The following is a 20,859-nucleotide window of genomic DNA, read 5'->3' on the forward strand; positions in this document are numbered from 1 at the left end:
ATTCTTGTTTGTCTTCTCCGGCCATGGCGACGGCGATGGCAACATTGCTATAGTGACAAACTGGAACAAGTTCTACTTACACCTTTCATTCTCCCAGACAATAGAAATATGAATGACACTCTTCTATTCACCAAATGTGGAGCAAGAGACCCGTTGCAGTGATATTAAAACCATTTTCAATAACTCCAACCATCAAGGAAATTATAGGAGTTACAATTCTCACTGGTGTTTACATGAAAACTACCTTTTGTTGATGTGTCAATATAAGGCTACATTAGCTTACATTCTCTCAGCCTATATTGCCACATTCCAAGTTAACGTTACAAGTTCTAGACTTGATGTTGGCCATACAAACTTCACCTTTAAGGAGTACTGTACATTCAAAATGAAAATTCGAACTCACGAATCATGGCAGTGCATGTCCATATTAAGAACACTTCCTTCCATATATTACGATGAGCTGTCGTTTTCAAAACGAATCTTTATGTGGTGAATTTAAACTTTATAAAATTAACCCTATGGTCAATTTTGAATTAACTCCATGGTTTTTTTTTTTTTTTTTGATAGTTGGGCCCCAAGGAGAGTTGAACTCATGACCTCTTCTTTGAGAGGTGTTGGTCTTTGCCAACTGAGCAACCCGCTTGGGGTAATTAACTCCATGGTTAATTCTAGGTCCAACTTTATTTCCCTTCAACCTTATAGGCATCTGTTATTTCAAAAACTGAATGTGTACACTAAAATAAGGAAATTATGATCGAGATTTAAAAATTGGCAGAAAGCTTTAATTCAGAATTACAAACTGTATATTGCAATATCTTTAAACATTAACTTTAAGAACTTAATGATTTACGCAGTCCCATATGACCCACATGCTCTACAAACACTTTCGGTATAAGCTCTTAAGCAAAGGGGCAGCAATCATTTCTTTACTGCCGATAAACAAAAGAGAGGAAAAAGGTTGCTTGGAAGGAAGGGGAGGAAAATTTAATGAAGAAAAAATCTTGAATCCTCCCCTTTGGTTGTTCACTTCTAGGTCCAATAACTGGTGAGGGTATGAGGATCGAGATCAGCTTTTAGGTGTGGGTAAGCTTCTTGAAATTCTGAATCGAGACCAGCTTGGATTAGAGAGCCATGAATTTGGAAACCTGCCCTTCATCTCTTCTAGGTGGGGCTAGTTACTGCAGGATGAAATACAACAACAAACAACAAACCCAGCCTTATCCCAACTTAATGGAGTCGGCTACATGGATCCATGCTAAACAAACCCAGCCGTATCCCAACTTGATGGCGTTTTAAAGGTGTAAAATTCAAGGCGACACCGCCATGGCGGCAAGGCGCCCAAGGGGTCCAAGGCAACCAAAGAGTCTGGACGCCATGGCGACGCCTTGATGACTATGTGTTGAAGTGGATGACCCACAGTTGCCAAGTGTTGATTCAGTAACAAAAATGGACTTTGCCAAAAAAATTAGTTTTTCTAGTAGTTCTGAAGTGCTCAGGTGTAAATGGGTGAAATCTCAAAATTCTGCCGAAATAAGTTAAAATATTTCATTGAATTGTTGCTGAAATTGGTCAAAATTAGTTCAAATGACCAAAATTTCGTTTGAAATGCCAAAAAATTTCAGTTGAAAATTGAAATCTGGTATGCCTGTAGAGTCGGACCCTGTTGCTTTTCGAGGCTTCTCAAAACCGAAATATTTCACAAAAGTTACATTCGAAAATGGTGTTCGCTGCAGCTTCACTATTGTGCTACTTTAATCAAGTGGTGAACAAATAAGAACAAGAAGAATGAAGTTCACTTTAGAAAGGAATGTTATTACTTATTATACTTTCCTTGATAATGGATTAAGTTTATGTTGCTGCTTTGTGATTGAATTTTTTATGGTTGGTGTTGGTAGAAAAACTACAATTTCTCATGTCGTGATATATATTTCACTGCAATTTTCAGGAGACTCCATGTGCCTTATAACTGGAAGTGCAGATCAGACAGCAAAGCTTTGGAATGTTCAGACAGGAAGTCAGCTGTACACCTTCAACTTTGATTCCCCAACTAGATCTGTGGATTTTTCAATTGGTGACAAGCTCTCTGTAATCACCACTGATCCATTCATGGAACTGCCTTCGTCGATTCATGTGAAACGCATTGCCAGTGACCCTAGTGAACGTAAGGGCTTCTACCAAATTGAGGACATTATGTTATATTGGTCCTTTTACTCCTGATTACAACTATATGTTCTTCTGTTTGAAGTTCATGTAGACTTCAAAATTCAAATACATGTGCTTTTTAAATTTCTCAGTGGCATGTTTCTATGGTAGATTTTCTATAGTAAAGAACTAAGTTTCATGATAAAATAACCTTCAAACGAAGAACCTGATCTGGACAAAAAGCTGGTCGAAGGTCACTCTACTAGGTAGAAATAACTCCTCCAAACTTGACTTAGATCTGTGAAGTTAAGTGCAACAGTAAGGTTGCTCTTCGAGTCTGGAAACAGCCTCTTTGCGAAAGCAGTGGTAAGGCTGCGTACGTTATGACTGGGTACACTCTTTTTACGTTTTCTATGGTAGATTTGCAAGATATTTACTTGATAGAGTCTCTAGTGTGCTGCTATTCTGCTTTCTTGTAGTATACATGATTGAAATATTCTACTTTCATGCATTTGGAGTTGGAGACGCACCTATGATCTGTAGGATCCCCCTGTAGACTTCTTCTCGTATGTGTCATGTCAAACACTAGTATGGACACAAGTAGATGCTCGTTTTGACACTGCTGTGTGTCTCTTGTACATAAGCTTACTTGTTACTTGGTGTTTCTTCTTGTTAACTGTATCTTTGACTTGCTTTCCTAACATGCCTAATGATTCACGTAATTTCCTAAATATGTAAAATGTATTTGATGCCTTTGGTTCGACGCTTTGACTTATCATTGATTTACATTTTAGATGTGCTATAATTTATAAAATATAAAATGTAGTGAGAGATTAGAAAGTACCCTTTCATAATCTAATCATCAATTAGTCCAATGTTAGTATGCCTTTGAATTTTGAGAAGAAGGCTGGCATGACCTATTTTGAAGATATTAAAATAAGGGAGAAAGAACGCTACTTGGTTGCGTGGGTAGTGTATATTCCACGCAGCCCAGTTGCAAACCGTTGGATTGCGATATTCTAATATATACCATTGGATCCAATGTACGTATTAATTTAATGATTAAAATACTGGTTTAACAGGTAACTAGTTCCACACTTCTTCTTCTTCTTCGAACGCACGCTATGCAACCCACCGACTCATCCTCTGCAGATGAATTCTAAACCCAGAGCCTATCCGAAAATGCATACTAAATGCATCCTACCAGTCTACAACTAAGCCCACAACCTATCCCACTGTTCCCCGCAAGAAAGGCGAAAAGCGCATAAACCTGCAGAGGCTAAAACTGCAACTCTTCTCCTTCCATGGACTAGTACAGATTTCGCCACAATCTTTCTCAATGAAAGATCTGGTAAATGGTAATGCAAGAATAAAAATATGAAAAGAAGATATCTTGCAACAATAAACCAAATGAAGCCTTAATTAATTACAAGCAAATCTCATAGTTCTTGCAGTTACATAAGCATCAGAATGTTCTTCAATCCTAGACTTGACCAGCTCTACTTAAGAGTTACAGACCTCCAATCTCAATTTTCGTTCCAGTGAACAATCTCCATTTGTGGATATATTTGAAATCACACACAACCAACTCCTCTTCACACCAACGTCACAAATGAAACCCTAGTATCAGTTTCATTAACAATAGAATTGTTTCCAATCTCTAACTAGAAACCAGGTATTCTTGATTCTAAACCCTAAAGTGGGGGGAAGAAAAACGCAGAAGTGAATGTGTTGAAGAAATATTCATCAGGAAAAATGGCAAAAAGTAATATGAATGGGGTATGGGGTTGGGGATGGTGCTGGTGCACCCAATACCAAGTGCAGTCTCTCATTTTTAAAAAAATCTTCTTCTTAGCTAAACCTCGGCCTAATAGGAAATTCTGGGAGAACCTTCGGCCTAGTTCATATCGGGAGGAGGAAGGAAGGCGGAAGGAGATGTTGGGGGTTTGACCTTTTTTTCCCCTTTGTCTTGCACGAATGGTCGGAAGAGACAACGGCAATTTGTAGTTGTGGAGGCCGTTCAGGTCCACCATGCTGTTTCCAGAAAGCCTCCCTCCACCAAACCTCGAGCCCTCTGTATATTGGGGCAATCATCACCGGAGTTGAGGAATTGATTGAACCAGGACAGCAGAATCTCCTTCTGTAAGAGAAAAGCTAGGGTGAGGATGGTGTTGCTGAGGCCATCCTCAATCAGGTGACTGTCGATACCCTTGGATGCCCTTCTCATCCACCCGAAATCGTTGTAAAACAGTTCCAGCCATGTCTGCAAGAGCAAGCATCTCACCTCCTTGGAGGCCAAGAGTTGTCCCTTCGCAATCCCAACGAAGAGCCTTGCAGTTACCTGCACACCTCGTACTGGTGGGTTGCAGAGGATGGCGTTATGCGAAGAAGAAGAAGAAGTTACCTGTTAAACCAGTATTTTAATTATTAAATTTATATTTAATTATAAATTAATATATAAATTGGATCCAATGTTAGATATTAGAATATCTCAATCCACGGTTTGCAACTGGGCTGCGTGGAATATACGCTACCCATGCAACCAAGTAGCGATCTTTCTCCCTAAAATAATTTATAGAATGCAGAGTCAATCTTGAACCAGGGAAGAACTAGTGGGAGATCAAGTGCAACAGGGTCAATGGAATTGGGTAAACAGAATTAAATAACAGAACCTTTTTTTTTTCTCTTTTTTATTTTAAAATATGAAAGAAGAAAATAGAAGGATAGGATAGATTGGTTTGAGAGTCTCACTCTCGCCTAGGCATCTCACCTTGAGGTCTCTCACCTCACATAGGACTCTCTCCTACATTGCCTCACACAGCTATTGGTAAAACCAACTCTTTTCTTTTCATTCAAGGTGGTTTCTAGGGACGGTAGAAACCACCTTTGATGCAGGAAAAATATTCATCACACTGTTCCCGAATTTCAATGTCCCACTGGTGGACCCACATATCCCTGAGATGCTTCCAGTTCAACTTCAGATTGCGGGATCTTTGTTACTGCCTTCTACATATTCTGCAACTCTACATCACCAGTTGATATATAGAGTTCAGAATCATTCATTGGATAGTGCCAAGTCACCTCTTCATACTTCAGATGTTGCACTTTTTCTTACAGTGGATAGCCCTTTGACTCCAGTCTGCACATTTGTTCGGTTGTTCCCAGGCTGATACCCAGAGAAGTGTTGTTCAAATTGTTACCAGAATCCTGAATCACTGCTTATGAAAGGCACCATCCACAGGCTCCATTGGTAAAGAAGGATCCACGATTCCTTCGACAACCATCCGGTGATGTTGTCATCCAATTCCGCAGATCCAAAGTAGAATCTCTGGTAAGCCTACCCTCTTCAAAGTTTCCACTTTTTCTCACTGAGATCAACATGTTCACCAAAATATCTTATTCTGATTATGATCTTCCTGACGAACACACTCGTCATGTCTGGAAAATTAAATGACTATTCGACCCAAGCCAGTGAATTTTAGCAGCCGAAGCCTCTTTAAACTGGCAAGCTGATGATGCTCACTACCAAAATTATTTGTTAGAATCCCTTGTCCAAAAACCAAGAAGCCTTACATACTCTGGTATCTCAAAAATCAGAAATAATGTCGACCAAGCTGGATCAAATAAGACAAAATATTGCGTCTCTTCATGATCAAATCATGTCATTACTTGCAAAAAATGACTTGTGATCTACCTCATACCAAATCTCCTAGCTTGAAAAAAAATAGAAATTTCTCCAAAGTAAGCTAGACCAATTACAAGAAGAGCAGAGAATTGGTCAGGCACCTCAGTCCATATCTCAGTCCTCTCCTTTATCATCTCTAGTTTCCTTTCTTCACTATGTATCTCTTGGTTTATACCCATCTTATTTTCCCCAACCTTTGACCTCCACTTCCAAGTCTCTTTTTTGCCCAACGTTGTCCAGTTCCGTCTTGTCTCAACTTCCCTCTTCTACTTCAGAAAATGGGAACAGGAAATCAAAAGAAGTAAGTCTGGTTTAGACACCTGAATCACATTTATCTTCTAATGAAATAGCCGCTTTTCTCCATAAGCTTGCTAGTCCGACAGAATCCTCTCCCAGCTCCAATGTTCTTGCAAATCCTGCTCCAGTTGTTGAGTTGTCAGAGACTTTCTTCTCCGACATGATCTGTCCAGCAGAGTCATCCCATAGTGGGGTTCACCAACCCAACCCAACAGCAATTGAATCTGATGAAGATGATGACATTCACGTTCCAACCACATCCCCAAACCAGTTGGTCCCCCCACAGATGTTAAGTGCACTTTCTCTTTAGACGATGTCACCCCATCTCACCGGCGAAACAGATATTTGAGATGTGTAATAGAGTATAGATGAAGAAAACCAGAATTGAGAATGGAGGAAGAAGAGAGAAAGAGAAGAAGATGAGGAAGAGGAGAGAACTGTTGAATTAATCAGTCTCCCTCATACTGCTTGTATTTATAATTTCAAATTACAATAGAAAGGGGAACTCCTAATCAGATTAGAAATTCCTAATCATGATAGGATTCCAAGTTACAATAGGAAAAGAACCATGAAATAAAACTAGAACTAGTACTAACAACTTAAACTGAAACTAAGACTAACAACTCACAGTAGAACTAGGACTAACAACTCAAAGTAGAATTAGGACTTGACATAATTGGAAACTAGGACTCCAATTAGGACTAGGAAAATAGAAGATACACCTATCAACCAAATTACTATTAACATGAACAGTGTCACGTGAATAGTACTTCAACACTCCCCCTCAAGCTGGAACTTACAAATCACCTAGACCCAGCTTGGTACAACTTCGACGAAAAGCAGATCCAAACAGAGCCTTTGTAAACATATCATCAAGTTGATTGGTAGAAGAGACAAACGGAGTAGCAATTTACTTCTTCATAACAGCATCTTGAACAAAGTGACAATCAACCTCAATGTGCTTGGTCCTTTCATGATGTAACAATAAAGCAATTAATAAACCAAAGATAAAGAAGGAGAAGAAGAAAAAGAAGAAGAAGAAGAAGAAGAAGAAGAGAAGGAGACGATGGGAGAGACTGCAAAGAGAAGTCGCAGACTTCCTTGGTTGTCTCTCACCCTCTCAATTGTATTATTTAAAGAGAAAGATTACATCACATAGAAGAGAAACCTTCCTAAACCAAATTACACAGAAATAGAAACTTAGCTAAAATAGAAACCTAAGAGAAATAGAAGAGAAATAGAAAGTTTAGGAAATAGAAGGTTAGAGAAATAGAAGGTTTAGGAAATAGAAGGTGTAAAGTGTACATGACACATATCTACCCCCACGGTACATATGGGTCATGTACCCCCAACGTGGTGACTTTAACACTCCCCCTCAAGTTGGAGCATACAAATCACCCATGCCCAGCTTGGAACAGCCATTGCTGAAAGTAGGGCCAAACAAAGGCTTGGTAAAGACATCGCCAAGCTAACCAGTGGAAGGAACAATGGGAGTGACAATCAACTTCTTTAGAACAGCATCTCTGACAAAGTGACAGTCAACTTCAATATGCTTAGTTCGCTGATGGAAGACGAGATTACTTGCAATGTAGATAGCCGCTTGATTATCACAGAACATCTGCATGGGTTGAGTGATTGGAAATCCTAACTCATGAAGAAAAGATTCCAGCCACATTAGGTCAACTGCAGTTTGTGCCATGGCCCGATATACTGCTTATGCACTTGATCTAGCAACTGTAGTCTATTTCTTGCTACACCAAGTTACTAGATTTCGTCCCACAAAGGTACAATATCCTATAGTGGAACGTTTGTCACCATCTACACCTACCCAGTCAGCATCAGAAAAGCCTACAATGTCAACATTCTGATGGGGACGATAGATGAGCCCCTTGCCTGGAGCTCCCTTCAAATACCGTAAGATACGACACACTGCTTCGTAATGAATTTTCTTAGGAAAGTGCATAAATTGGCTAACCACGCCAACAACAAAAGAAATATCCGGCCTAGTGACAGTGGGATAGATAAGCCTTCCCACTAATCGCCTATACCGATGTTGGTCCTCAAAGTCTTCACTATCAGTAGAGCCAAATTTGTTATGCGAATCCATAGGAGTATCAATTGGTTTGGTTGCTAGTAGACCTGTATCAGACAAGAGATCAAGAACATACTTCCTTTGAGACAGGTTGATTCCTTTCTTACTTCGAAGAGCCTCAATACCAAGGAAATATCGAAGAAAGCCCAAATCCTTCATTTGAAAAGCTGATGAAGATAGGCTTTCACCTCACTAATACCAGTAGCATCATTACCGGATATAATGATGTCATCCACATAAACAACAAGAACCACAACTTTGGAGTCTTGTTGGCGAACAAATATAGAGTGGTCTGAATAGCATTGTGAGAAACCACAACGAGTAACAACAGAGCTGAACTTATCGAACCAAGCACCTTGGGACTGTTTCAGCCCATAGATAGCCTTATGAAGTTTGCAAACCTTCCCCTGAAAGCTCCCCTTGAGCAACATACACCTGAGGTTACTCCAAGAATAACCAAGAAAAATACATTTAGTGACACGAGGAGATAGTTTGTCAACACCAACATGTAAATTATGAGCAAAGCAAACACAACCAAAAATACGAGGCGGAAGACTAAATAAGGGTTTGTTTGGATGTAAAACAGAAAAAGAGACCTGATTGTCCAAAACTGACGAGGGCATACGATTAATAAGAAAACATGCAGTAAGAATTGCATCACACCAAAAATTTTTTGGAACATGCATGTGAAACATAATGGACCTGGCAACTTTTAACGGATGTCTATTTTTCCTTTCGGCAACCCCATTTTGTTGGGGAGTATACGAACAACTCATTTGATGAATCATGCCTTTGGATAAACAAAAGTCAGAGATGTCACGTTGAGTAAACTCAAGGGCATTATCAAAACGAAAAACTTTAATAGAAGCATCAAACTGGGTTTTTATTTCATTATAAAAATTGTGTAACATTGAAAGAAATTGTGACCGATCTTTTAACAAATAGACCCAAGTTAACCGAGAATGGTCATCAACAAAACTAACAAAATAAGAAAATCCTAACGTATTTCTGACATGACAAGGACCCCAAATGTCAGAATGGACCAATGAAAATAAAGACGAGCTACGGGGAACACTACGAGCAGGAAACAAAGAATGATGATGCTTCCCGAATTCACATGCTTCACACTCAATATGGGATAGAGAACGACAACTTGGAACCATCAACTGAAGCTTGGATAAGGAGGGATGTCCAAGACGAAAATGCCACTGAAGAGGAGATACACTAGCAGAGGCAGCAACAACAGTAGAAGGACCAGTGCCATCCAAATAGTGTAGTCCAGACTATTTAAGCCCCCCACCAATCGTCCTCTTGGTCTGAAGGTCCTGAAAAACACAATAAAAGGTAAAAAAAAGTAATGGAACAGTTAAGGGATATGGTAAGTTGACTAACAGATAAAAGACTTAAAGGCATTTTAGGAACAAAAAGAATAGGAGAAAGGTTCATGGAGGAGGTGGGAGAGACCACCCCATGACCTGTAACTTTAGTAGAAGATCCATCAGCAAGAACAATAGGGGAGGAAGTATTTAAGTTTAGAAATGGAAGAAAATAGGTCAGACTTACCAGTCATATGGCAGGAAGCACCAGATTCAATAATCCACGGGGTGGAAGTTGAAGAAATAAAAGCAGATTTACCTGTGTGGGCTAAGGTAGCTGTAGAAGTGGAAGAAGATGGAGATTCAAGCTGTTGGAGACGCTTGAGAATTTTGTTATAGTCATCATGTGAAACAGACCCAGTGGAGGAAACTCCTGATGTAGATGCATGGGTGGAGTCGCTAGTAATGATGTGATCAGCAGGAATGTCGGTGGTGGCAGTACTGACTAACTCGTTAGCCCACTCTGGTCGACCATGTTTTGCCCAACAAGTGTCAACAGTATGATTAGGCTTCCCACAATAAGTGCACTGGCGAGAGGATTTGTCAAAGAGCTGTCCACCTGTACCACGACCAGTAGAACCACGGCCACGACCACGGTACTGACCACGGCCTCTACTAGAACCTTGGCCGCGGGCAGCAGTGAATGCAGAACTATCCTTAGCAGGAGCAGAAGAAGTGATCGTGGAAGGTGTAGTAACTAAACGATGCAAGCGAGAGAAGACCTCGTTGAGAGAGGGCACCTTTTCTCCAGTAAGAAGCTAACTCTTGACATCTTGATAATTAGGGTGAAGACCAGCCAAAAACTTGGCAACATGAAACTCAGCCCGTTGTTGCTTCAATTGCTCCAGATTAGTAGTGAACCTGGAGCTCTTTGAGGTATCCTTTATATGTACTGAAGTAGTCATTCAGAGATTTATCACTCTGGGAGAAGTGGAACAGTTTCTCATAAAGTTCATAGGTGTGGGAAATATTTTTCTCTTGGGAGTAGCTTTCACGAAGATCTTCCCAAACACCTTTAGCAAGTGTGTGAAACATCACATTAGCAGCAATGACAAGTTCAATACTGTCTATAACCAGATTTTAATAGTAGAATTCTCACGCATCCAATCATCATGAGCAGTAGCAGTAGTAGAATCCTTAGTATCAATGATAGGAGGGTCATCAGTGAGGTACTTGATCTTACCCTTAGCATGAATGTAAGCTTGGACAGCTTGAGCCCATAGAAGGTAATTAGAGACACCATTCAACTTGATAGTAGTAATCTGAATATGTATCACATCAGTGGGAAGCTTAGACTCAGCCATAGAGGACCAGAACCAATAAAAGAGCAGTAGCAGGTAGTAACAGTGGTTTTTTTCGAACAGCAGAATCTGTCAAAACAGTAGCAGGCAGTAGAGACAGCAGGAGAGACAACAAAAATATCAAACACATGTATTAGCTTCTGCCGGCAGGGTGTAATCTTTGGAATGCAGAATTGGAGGTCAGAATGACCTGAAATAAGAACCGAAGGAAGTACTGTAGTAGGAGATATAAACCCCAAAATATGAGCCTGATTGTGTAGGAGAACCAAGAGATATAAAACAAAAAATAGGTCTGGAAATTGATATAAAAACAGAGCATCCGCCAGAAGAAAGGAGAAACCAATTTCTAGGAAATCAAGCCACAAGTTGGGCCCCAGATTTTGATCGAAGGGACATCTAGGTAGTAGGAAACAGCTCTAGGAAGATAAACCTCATCAGCTGGGAGGAAAAAAAACAGCTTGAACTTCAATATTCTGGAAGAAAATTCCCAAATTTAGAAACTGAAGACATAATCTTCATAATTCTGATTTTAGTAGCTTGAAATTTTCATAAGCAGCAATGGTAGACAAGAAGAATCCCTAGTTCATATGTGTACTGTGAAGAACTAGGACATTAGCAGCAGGTAGGCAGCACAGGGAGTGCTGCAGACAATATCGATTCCTGTCTCTGAAGAGACTCTCAAAACCACATGAAAGGAGGATCGATCTCTGGTTTATTTACTGCTCTGATGCCATGTAACAATAAAGCAATTAATAAACCAGAGATAAAGAAGGAGAAGAAGAAGAAGAAGAAGAAGATGAAGAAGAGAAGGAGAAGAGAAGAAGGAGACGATGGGAGAGACTGCAAAGAGAAGTTGCAGACTTCCTTGGTTGTCTCTCCCCCTCTCAATTGTATTATTTAAAGAGAAAGATTACATCACATAGAAGAGAAACCTTCCTAAACCAAATTACACAGAAATAGAAACTTAGCTAAAATAGAAACCTAAGAGAAATAGAAAGTTTAGGAAATAAAAGGTTAGAGAAATAGAAGGTTTAGGAAATAGAAGGTGTAACGTGTACATGACACATATGTAACCCCCACGGTACATATGGGTCATGTACCCCCAACGTGGTGACTTTGACATATGAAATATATGATGACTTGCAATATAGATGGCGGCTTGATTATCACAAAACATTTGCATAAGCTGAGTGATGGGAAATCCCAATTCTGGGAGCAAGGATTTTACCCACATCAATTCAGCTGTAGTATGTGCCATTATTCGATATTCAGCTTCAGCACTTGATTGAGCAACAATTGTTTATTTCTTGCTTTTCCATGTGACCAAATTACCACTCACGAAGGTACAAAAGCCAATAGTAGAGCGCCTATCACCATCAGCACTTGCCCAATCAACATCAGAAAACCCAACCAGATACCGATTAGGTCGATAAATAAGACCTTTACCAGAAGCACTCTTCAGATAGTGAAATACACAGTAAGCAACATCCCAATGAATTTTCTTTGGACACTGCATAAATTGACTAATAACCCCAACAACAAAGGATATATCCGGACGAGTGACTGTAAGGTAAATGAGTTTGCCAACTAATCTTCTATATCGATGAACATCTGAAAAATCCTCACCCTCAATGGACCCAAGTTTCTGATGGGGATCCATGGGAGTATCTGCTGGTTTAGAAGCAAGCATTCCAGTGTCAGTCAAAAGGTCAAGAACATATTTCCTTTGAGATAGGCTAATACCTTTCTTGCTTCGCAAAACCTCAATACCAAGAAAAAACTTAAGAACACCCAAGTCCTTCATCTGAAAGTGTTAATGAAGATATGCTTTAACTTGGGCAATACCAGAAGCATCATTACCGGATTTTTTTTTTGGGTTAGAATCATTACTAGATATAATAATGTCATCCACATAAACTACCATCACCACCACTTTTGAATTTTGACGGTGAACAAAAATAGAGTGGTTAGAATAACACTGTGAGAATCCTACCTGAGTAACAATGGAGCTGAACTTATCAAACCATACTCTTGGAGATTGTTTCAACCCATAGATTGCCTTACGAAGCTTGCAGATTTTGGTAGACTCCCCCTGAGCAACATACCCAGTAGGTTGCTCCATATAAACCTCCTCTTGAAGATCACCATAGAAAAAAGCATTTTAGATATCCATTTGATAGAAGGGCCAATCAAAATTAACAACCAAAGAAATAAGGATCCGAATAGAGTTCAGATGAGCAACAGGAGAAAAAGTCTCAAAGTAATCCACACCATATGTTTGAGTATAGCCTTTAGCAACTAAGCGGGCCTTCAGCCGCTCAACAGAACCATCTGGGTCGTATTTGATTGTATACACCCATCGACACTTAACAAGTTCCTTCCCAGCAGGAAATGAAACCAGAGTGTAGGTATTTCGAGATAGCAATGCATCCATCTTTATGTCCATGGAAGCTTTCCAACCAGGTGAGAGAATGCCTCTTGGTGGGTGCGAGGAATAAAGTTAGTAGACAATGCAAAAGCAAGTGGGTAATAATGGGAAGGAAGATGAGAAATAGAATCATAGTGCTCAATAGCATAAACAGTTAAGGAATTTTGGGTACAAGAGCGAGTACCTTTACGAACAGCAATGGGTAAGTCGATGGAGCCTTCAACATCAGAATTAGATTGAAAGTTGGGGTGATCGGCATCCGTTGTATCACGTGGCAAGACTGGAATAGTAGGTGCTGTGGGTAATGGAGTAGGAGCCAGTACAGGTTGCGGAATAGTGGTGGCTAGTATAGGAGTAGTGGTGGAAGGTAAGGGCAGTGGTTGACGTCGACAACAGTGATAGACCTGAATTGATGAATGAATAGGAATAGTGACTGGTATGGGTGGACCTAGAGGATCTTCAATGTTCATAGTGTATGGTACAGTAGAAGAAAAAATGAAAATAGGGAGTATTTTCAAAAAAATGTGACATTTTTGCACTAATAAATTGTTTTTTGGAAATGGGATCAAAACATTTATACCCTTTTGGTTACGAGAATAACCTAGAAAAAGACATTTAATAGAACGAGGAGATAGTTTATCAATGGCGGGATGAAGAATGTGAACAAAACACACACAACCAAAAGCACGTGGTGGAGAAGAAAACAATGGACTATCAGGATGAAGAATAGAAAACAGAATTTTATTTTGTAAAACAGAGGATGGCATACGATTAAAAAGATAACATGCAGTAAGAACGGCATCACACCAAAAACGTTTGGGGACATTCATGTGAATCATAATAGATCGGACAACTTCAAGTAAGTGCCGATTTTTGCGTTCGGCCACCCCATTTTGTTGTGGAGTGTATGAGCAACAAGTTTGGTGAATAATTCCATGGGTGACGCAAAAATCAGAAATCTCAGTTGGAGTGTACTCCAAAGCATTATCTGAACGAAAAACTCGAATGGATGTAGCAAATTGAGTTTATTTCGTGATAAAAATTTTTAAATACAGTAAGAAATTGAGTCCGATCTTTTAACAAATAAACCCAAGTGGAGCGAGAATAATCGTCCACGAAACTAACAAAATAAGAAAACCCTAACCTATTACGAACTCTACACGGATCTCAAATGTCAGAATGAACTAAACAAAACAATGAAGAACTTCTAGATAAAGTGCGGGTAGGAAAACTGGCACGATGATGTTTGCCTAATTCACAAGCCTCACGTTCAAAGTGAGATGTGGACTTGCAACTAGGGACCATTAATTGGAGTTTGGGTAAGGATGGATTGTGAAATCCACAATAAATTTAAACTTTTTTTCGGAACTTGTGTGATCTCAGGTTCTAGCTTTGAGTCTATGTTGGCTTCGATGCTATGGGCTGCATCAGTCGAGAACACAGATGAAATACTCGACACACCTATGGAGGATTCCAGGGATTCTTCCCAGCTTGCCCTTTTGGAGTCAGAGGACCCCGATGGAACCCCGCACTGGAGTTACCTGTGTCGGATTTGCTGCCTGGAGGCTATGCAAAACCTCTCCCTTAATTAAATTCGATGTAAGTATAATTTAAATGTATTTATATAGTGTTTTGTACTACCAAATAAAATTTGTGGGGTATTTTAGTCAAATTGCCTCTGTGGGACCTACATCCCCAGTGGGGAATCTTGTTCCTAACAGTTACCCGTGTTCGGATTATCCCTGATGTCATATGACATCACTCTATGGTTAGAATAAGACAATAAATACAAATTCTGACTTAAATCAATTAGAAACTAGTTATGAAAATTGATTTTTATCTTAAAAGACCAAACAGCGCCTTAGTGCTTAAGTTACTACATACTTATAACTAATCCTACTATTCACAAATTACAACTACAACTAAGGGAACCAGAATTTTCGTTCCAGCCTTGGAGAGCAAGGAAGAGAAAGAGGAAAAGAGAAGAGAAGAAGGGAGAAGAGAGGGCTGTGCTTGGAGTTTGATCCCATACTTGGAATTCAAACCTTGGAACCTCCATTGGAAGACTTGGCTGCTTAGTTGGAGGCTGTCTTCACCTTGTTCCTGCTTCTACACTCAGGTAGACCATGGAAACCTGCTGCTTCCTCTTTGTTTTCTTTATTCTCCAGCTCTAATTCAGCCAAATCACCTTGCTACCATTAAAGCTCCAAGACCAAGCTTAGATGTTAGAATTTCTGCAAGAAATTGGACTGTTTTAGATCAGTCCCAGTTCAATTAGACCTGAAATCTCAGGACTAATCCTATTCTGAACCCAATTCTGAAATTGTTGACCTTGTGATAAACCCTAAGGCAATTAATTTGGGTTTAAGTAATAAGATCCCCAAATTATGACCCAACCATGAAATTGGACCCTCAATTAATAGGACCCACCTTGAATTAGTATTAGAACATGAAATTTGGGGCATGCATTTCAAGATCTGAACATTTGAAGCAAAAACCCCAAATCTGGCCAAGCAGCCGGATGCTGTTGCAGGCCTAGGGGCTGTCGTTCGGCTCCCTGGTAGTCTGCATCTGGCTGCCTATTTTGGAGCCTTTATGGCCCTGACCCTGTGGGATTTGACCTTGGGCCATCTCAGGACCTAATGGATGATGTTTTGCGTGTTGTTTAGGTCTGTTTCTGCTGTTCCTTGTCTGTTTTGCTGGGTTCTTGGAAGGTTATTTGAATTAGGCTAAGTTACAACTTCAGGTAAGGGAACTTTGAACTTAATTTTGGTGTGTTTGTCACTTTAATTTACCGTTGTGCTGAATGCCATATCATGCATCATCAAAACTACTCAGATGCATACAGTTTATTAGCTTGTATTTTAATGCATTAGAATGCATATGATTTAGGCTGCATTTGGCATCTTGCACTGAATTGCATTGATTTTATTGTTATTGTTAAATGTTGATGGTGAAGTACCGAGTACGGTACCTTTATAATTCAGCTATTCATACATGTATCATCATGATTAGATTGCACTGGGCTAGGTTGTTGATCATTACCCAGTACTACGTCCCTTGCCAACAGAGGAAGAGGTGTTAGACAACCCGTGGTACAGTCGAAGGGAAAATGTCGGGGTGCTATCTTTTGTCCCATGTTAGCGTGTGTACTCCGCTGTGGGAATAAACAGTTAGGGTTTGTCTTTGGGGGTCTATCGGGTCCGCTACCTGGTGACATGCCGATCTGGCGGGTCCCTACCGTGGTGGAATGGTTTCACTTGGGTGACCGATGTGTGAGTTTCAAGACCGAGGTTAGCATCTTCCACAGTAGTACTTATGCCTCATGAGACTTAGTATCTGTGATAGGAGCATGCTAGATTAGAACATGCATCATGAATTTATTGTGTTTGTATGCATGTATTCCTTTGCTGGGCTCAGTGGAGAGCTCACCCCCGTGGATCCTTATTTTTCTTACAGATGAAGCTACTCTTGTTGCTGCTAGTGTTTTTGTGGGGATTCCTCCTTCTCAGGACTCTTCTGTTGCTTATGGAGCTGATACTCCTATCTTGGTTGAGCACGATGCTTCGTGTTCCTGTGATGCCTGTGCGTTCTCCTGATCCTCCAAAATGATTAGGCTCTTTCTTTCCTTTTTGATATAGCACTTTTGTAGTAGCTATAGTGTATAGTCTTTTGGGCTTTTGAGTTACTCTTTTGTGAATCACCAATGTAACTCATTTGTATATAAATGTTTATATAAATATATATGTTATCACTAGTTCTTCTTTATTATTGTCATATTGTTCTATTTAATTGCTTCCGCTGCATTTAAATTCTGATTATTGTAAATGAAATTGCGAATAGAGTACTGCACTTGCGATCCTGGTGGGTTGGTTGGATGTCCGAGACATCCAGTCACACTTGGCCCTTATAAACCGGGTTGGGGTGTGATATGGATGACCAAGCCGGAGAAGCCATTGCATGGGGGATGGTATAGTAGTAGATGTCACAGCAGTGGAAGGTCCAGTGCCATCCAAGTAATACAGTCCATCACACTCAAGCCCTGCACCAATCTTCTTCCTTATCTGAAGGTCTTGAAAAACACAATAAGAAGGATGGAAAGTTACAGAACAGTTAAGGGACTTAGTAAGTTGACTAACAGACATAGTTCGAGATCTCGCCGAGTTTCTTGGTTTTTCGAAATCTCGAGACGAGACTGCTTACGAGTCTCAAAATGTCAATATATCGCCCAGATCTCGGCGAGATCTCGGTCGAAATCTCGGGTTGACATAGGAAAATGCCCATCTAGGTCCTTTATATGAGTGCCAGATCTCGAGATCTTGCTGGAAATTCTTGGTATACAGACACTTATCTATGCCAGGTACCAAGACAGACATTTATTTATGCCTAATATCTCATTTACTTAAGATATTATTCATAAATAAGCAAATACCCCCCCACCCCACCTAATTGAATCCAATAAAAATAGTTAAAAAATAAAATTCCAAAAGAAAAAAAAGTCAACCCCCCAGTTCAAGAACAAAAACTGGATTTTTGACGGTAGGTGCAATTTTCAACTTTCTAATGTTGGGGTTTTTCTCAAATCTAAAAATGCCATAAATCTTAATATTGTAAAACATTGCAAAAAACCAAAAGTACGGTAAAATATTCATTGGTTTTGATGTCCGAGAAAATATTTTCATTCAGAACGCTTTTGACAGCATTCGTGCACATCAAATTAAGTTTGACCGATACATAATTCCTATTTGGACTTTGATTTTGCAAAATCTGATAGTGCCATTGTGTTTAAATGGCCTAAAATACGCTAAATACCAAGTTTTAGATCCAAACTAGGTCTAAAACCCACCGAGTTGAGGCTTCGAGTCGAAGCAAAAAAATGCACCAATTCGACTCGACTCGGTTTTTCAAGGGACCGAGTTGGTACCGAGTTCTGAGTTTTAGAACCTTGATTCCAGACATCTTTAGCAAGAGTGTGAAACATCACATTGGAAGCAATAGCAGGTTCAACACTGTTCCAAAGCCATATCTTTATAATAGAATTTTCACGCATCCACTCCTCATGAGCTGTAAATGTGGTAGGATCCTTAGGATCACGATTAAGAGGATCATCTGTAATATATTTTAGTTTGCCCTTGGCATGTATGTAAGCTTGTACTGCCTGGGCCTATAATAAATAATTTGAAACTCCAGATAGTTTAATGGTGGTAATTTGTACTTGGACATTGTCTGATGGTGGTTTAGGATCAGCCATCAAGTCCAAAAAGTAATAGCAGCAGCAAAGTAATCGGCTCTTCAACAGAACCTGGTTTAGGTATAACAGAGAAACCCAAAAAAAAAAGCTGTAATATTCCAACCGGCAGTAGCAGTAGCAGTAGCAGTAATCACAAACAGCTCTTACTCAGATTCTGATTAGGGTTTGAAAATCTGAGAAGAGTAGCAGGAACCAATCGGCAGCAGTAGGGTTTGAAAACCCAGACATAGCAGCAGTAAATAGGGTTTTGAAAACCCAAAAGTAGCAGCAGTAAATAGGGTTTGAAAACCCAAAAAGGAAACAATAGAAAAGATGAACTGCAGGGTGAATCTGTAACAGAAATCAGATTTCCCAGATTAATGGATCAATTGGAGATAAAATAGCACTTGATATGAAAACCCTCAATGGGTTACTGCAGGAAGTAGTAGAGAGAAAAATTAAGTTGAATCTGCAATCTTCAATTGTAGAGAGGATCCACAGATTTGGATCAGTATTATATGTAGAAGAAGTCTTCAAATAACAAAGGCAGCTTCCACTTAAGGATCTCCAATTGATCTAAGAACTCAGGTAGATAGTATTAGTAGAAACCCTAGTTTTCACTTGAAAATTCCATCTAGGGTTTAATCCATAACAATATGCAGCAGTGGGTGCTGCACCCCTTGAAGAGAAAAGGTTTTAGAAGACCCTCAAACCAGAATCGCAGATCACTTCCAGTCTAAAGGTGATGCTCTGATACCATGTAACAGAGTATGGATGAAGAAAACTAGAGCCGAGAATGGAGGAAAAAGAGAGAAAGAGAAGAAGATGAGGAAGAGGAGAGAACTGTTGAATTAATCAGTCTCCCTCATAATGCTTGTATTTATAATATCAAATTACAATAGAAAGGAGAACTCCTAATCAGATTAGGAATTCCTAATCATGATAGGATTCCAAGTTACAATAGGAAAAGAACCATGAAATAAAACTAGAACTAGAACTAACAACTCAAACTGAAACTAAGAATAACAACTCACAGTAGAACTAGGACTAACGACTCAAAGTAGAATTAGGACTTGACATAATTAGAAACTAGGACTCCAACTTGGAATAGGAAAATAGAAGATACACATATCAACCAAATCACTGTTCACGTGAACAGTGTCAGCAGTACTTCAACAAGGTGTATTCATGGTATTCTACTCAAGAACAAAAACCTTGAACAACATTATCATGCCATGTCTCAACAGTTCTACATTCTCCCTGGTAATCTAAAGCAGGTGTATCTAAACTCTCCCCAAGAGCTGTTGGGAAATGGGGTCTTCAAGCTCGTTGAGATCAAGAGGAGGTTATCTTTGCAGGCCACAACTCTTGGAGAACTCTACCAGCATGCTCTAGTAGCTTTGGAGAGACTTTATAATCAAAATAAGTTTCTCACCCAACTGAACAAAACAGGTCAGAATCTTCACAAGGCTTGTGAAAGGTCTGAGCTGATCAAGTGTCCCTCTCATACAGACCATAGAATAAGAACTCGTCTAAAGTACAGGTTTCGACCAGCCAAGTTTCCGAGTTGGCTCGAGATCTCGTTCGAGTTGGGGTAATTCTTTTTTTCCAACTCGATGGCTGGTTTTGGTGGGTTTTAGACCTATTTTGGGGCTGAAACTTGGTACTCAGCCTATTTTAAGCCATTTAAACACAATGGCACTATTAGATTTTGCAAAAACAAAGTCCAAATGGGAGTTTCACTTAGTGGAAAACCTGGACAAACACACACTTATACCAGAAACCAAGACAGACACCGGACAAACACTTATTTATGCCTAACAAGATTTGAGTAAATGTTTTTGTATTCGTATTTCATTTGCTTAAGATATTATTCATAAATAAGCAAATACCCCCTATTTAAATCCAATAAAAATAGTTAAAAATCAAATTCCAAAACGAAAAGTCAACCCCCCAGTTCAAAAACAAAAACTGGATTTTCGGCAGTAGGTGCAATTTTCAACTTTCTAATGCTGGGGTTTTTCTAAAATCTAAAAATTCCATAAATCTTAATATAATAAAACATTGCTAAAAATCGAAAGTGCAGTAAAATATTCATTTGTTTTGATGTCCAAAATTTTTTTTTCATTCAGAGCGATTTTTACAGCAATCACATACACCAAATTAAGTTTGACTGATACATAACTCCTTCAATACAAATCAGATTTAAGCAATCTTGTACTTGTTGGAAAGCTTTTCAAAACAAAGGTGTACTTACATGAAATATAAATACAAAAACATTTACTTAAATGATATTAGGCATAATAAG

The 20,859-nt window shown here is 39.4% G+C and overlaps 1 protein-coding gene across 1 annotated transcript in view; it reads left to right on the forward strand.

Annotated features, from left to right (window-relative positions):
* The window catches only part of LOC122654107 (eukaryotic translation initiation factor 3 subunit I-like), a 53,908-nt gene that overhangs the window by 17,902 nt on the left and 15,147 nt on the right, over positions 1-20,859 (forward strand). The window contains exon 3 of the mRNA XM_043848086.1: positions 1,946-2,161. Coding sequence (XP_043704021.1) covers positions 1,946-2,161 — 216 coding nt within the window. The remainder of the gene's footprint in view (positions 1-1,945; positions 2,162-20,859) is intronic.

This window comes from Telopea speciosissima, chromosome 3, assembly GCF_018873765.1.
Source record: "Telopea speciosissima isolate NSW1024214 ecotype Mountain lineage chromosome 3, Tspe_v1, whole genome shotgun sequence".
Classification (NCBI taxonomy): Eukaryota; Viridiplantae; Streptophyta; class Magnoliopsida; order Proteales; family Proteaceae; genus Telopea; species Telopea speciosissima.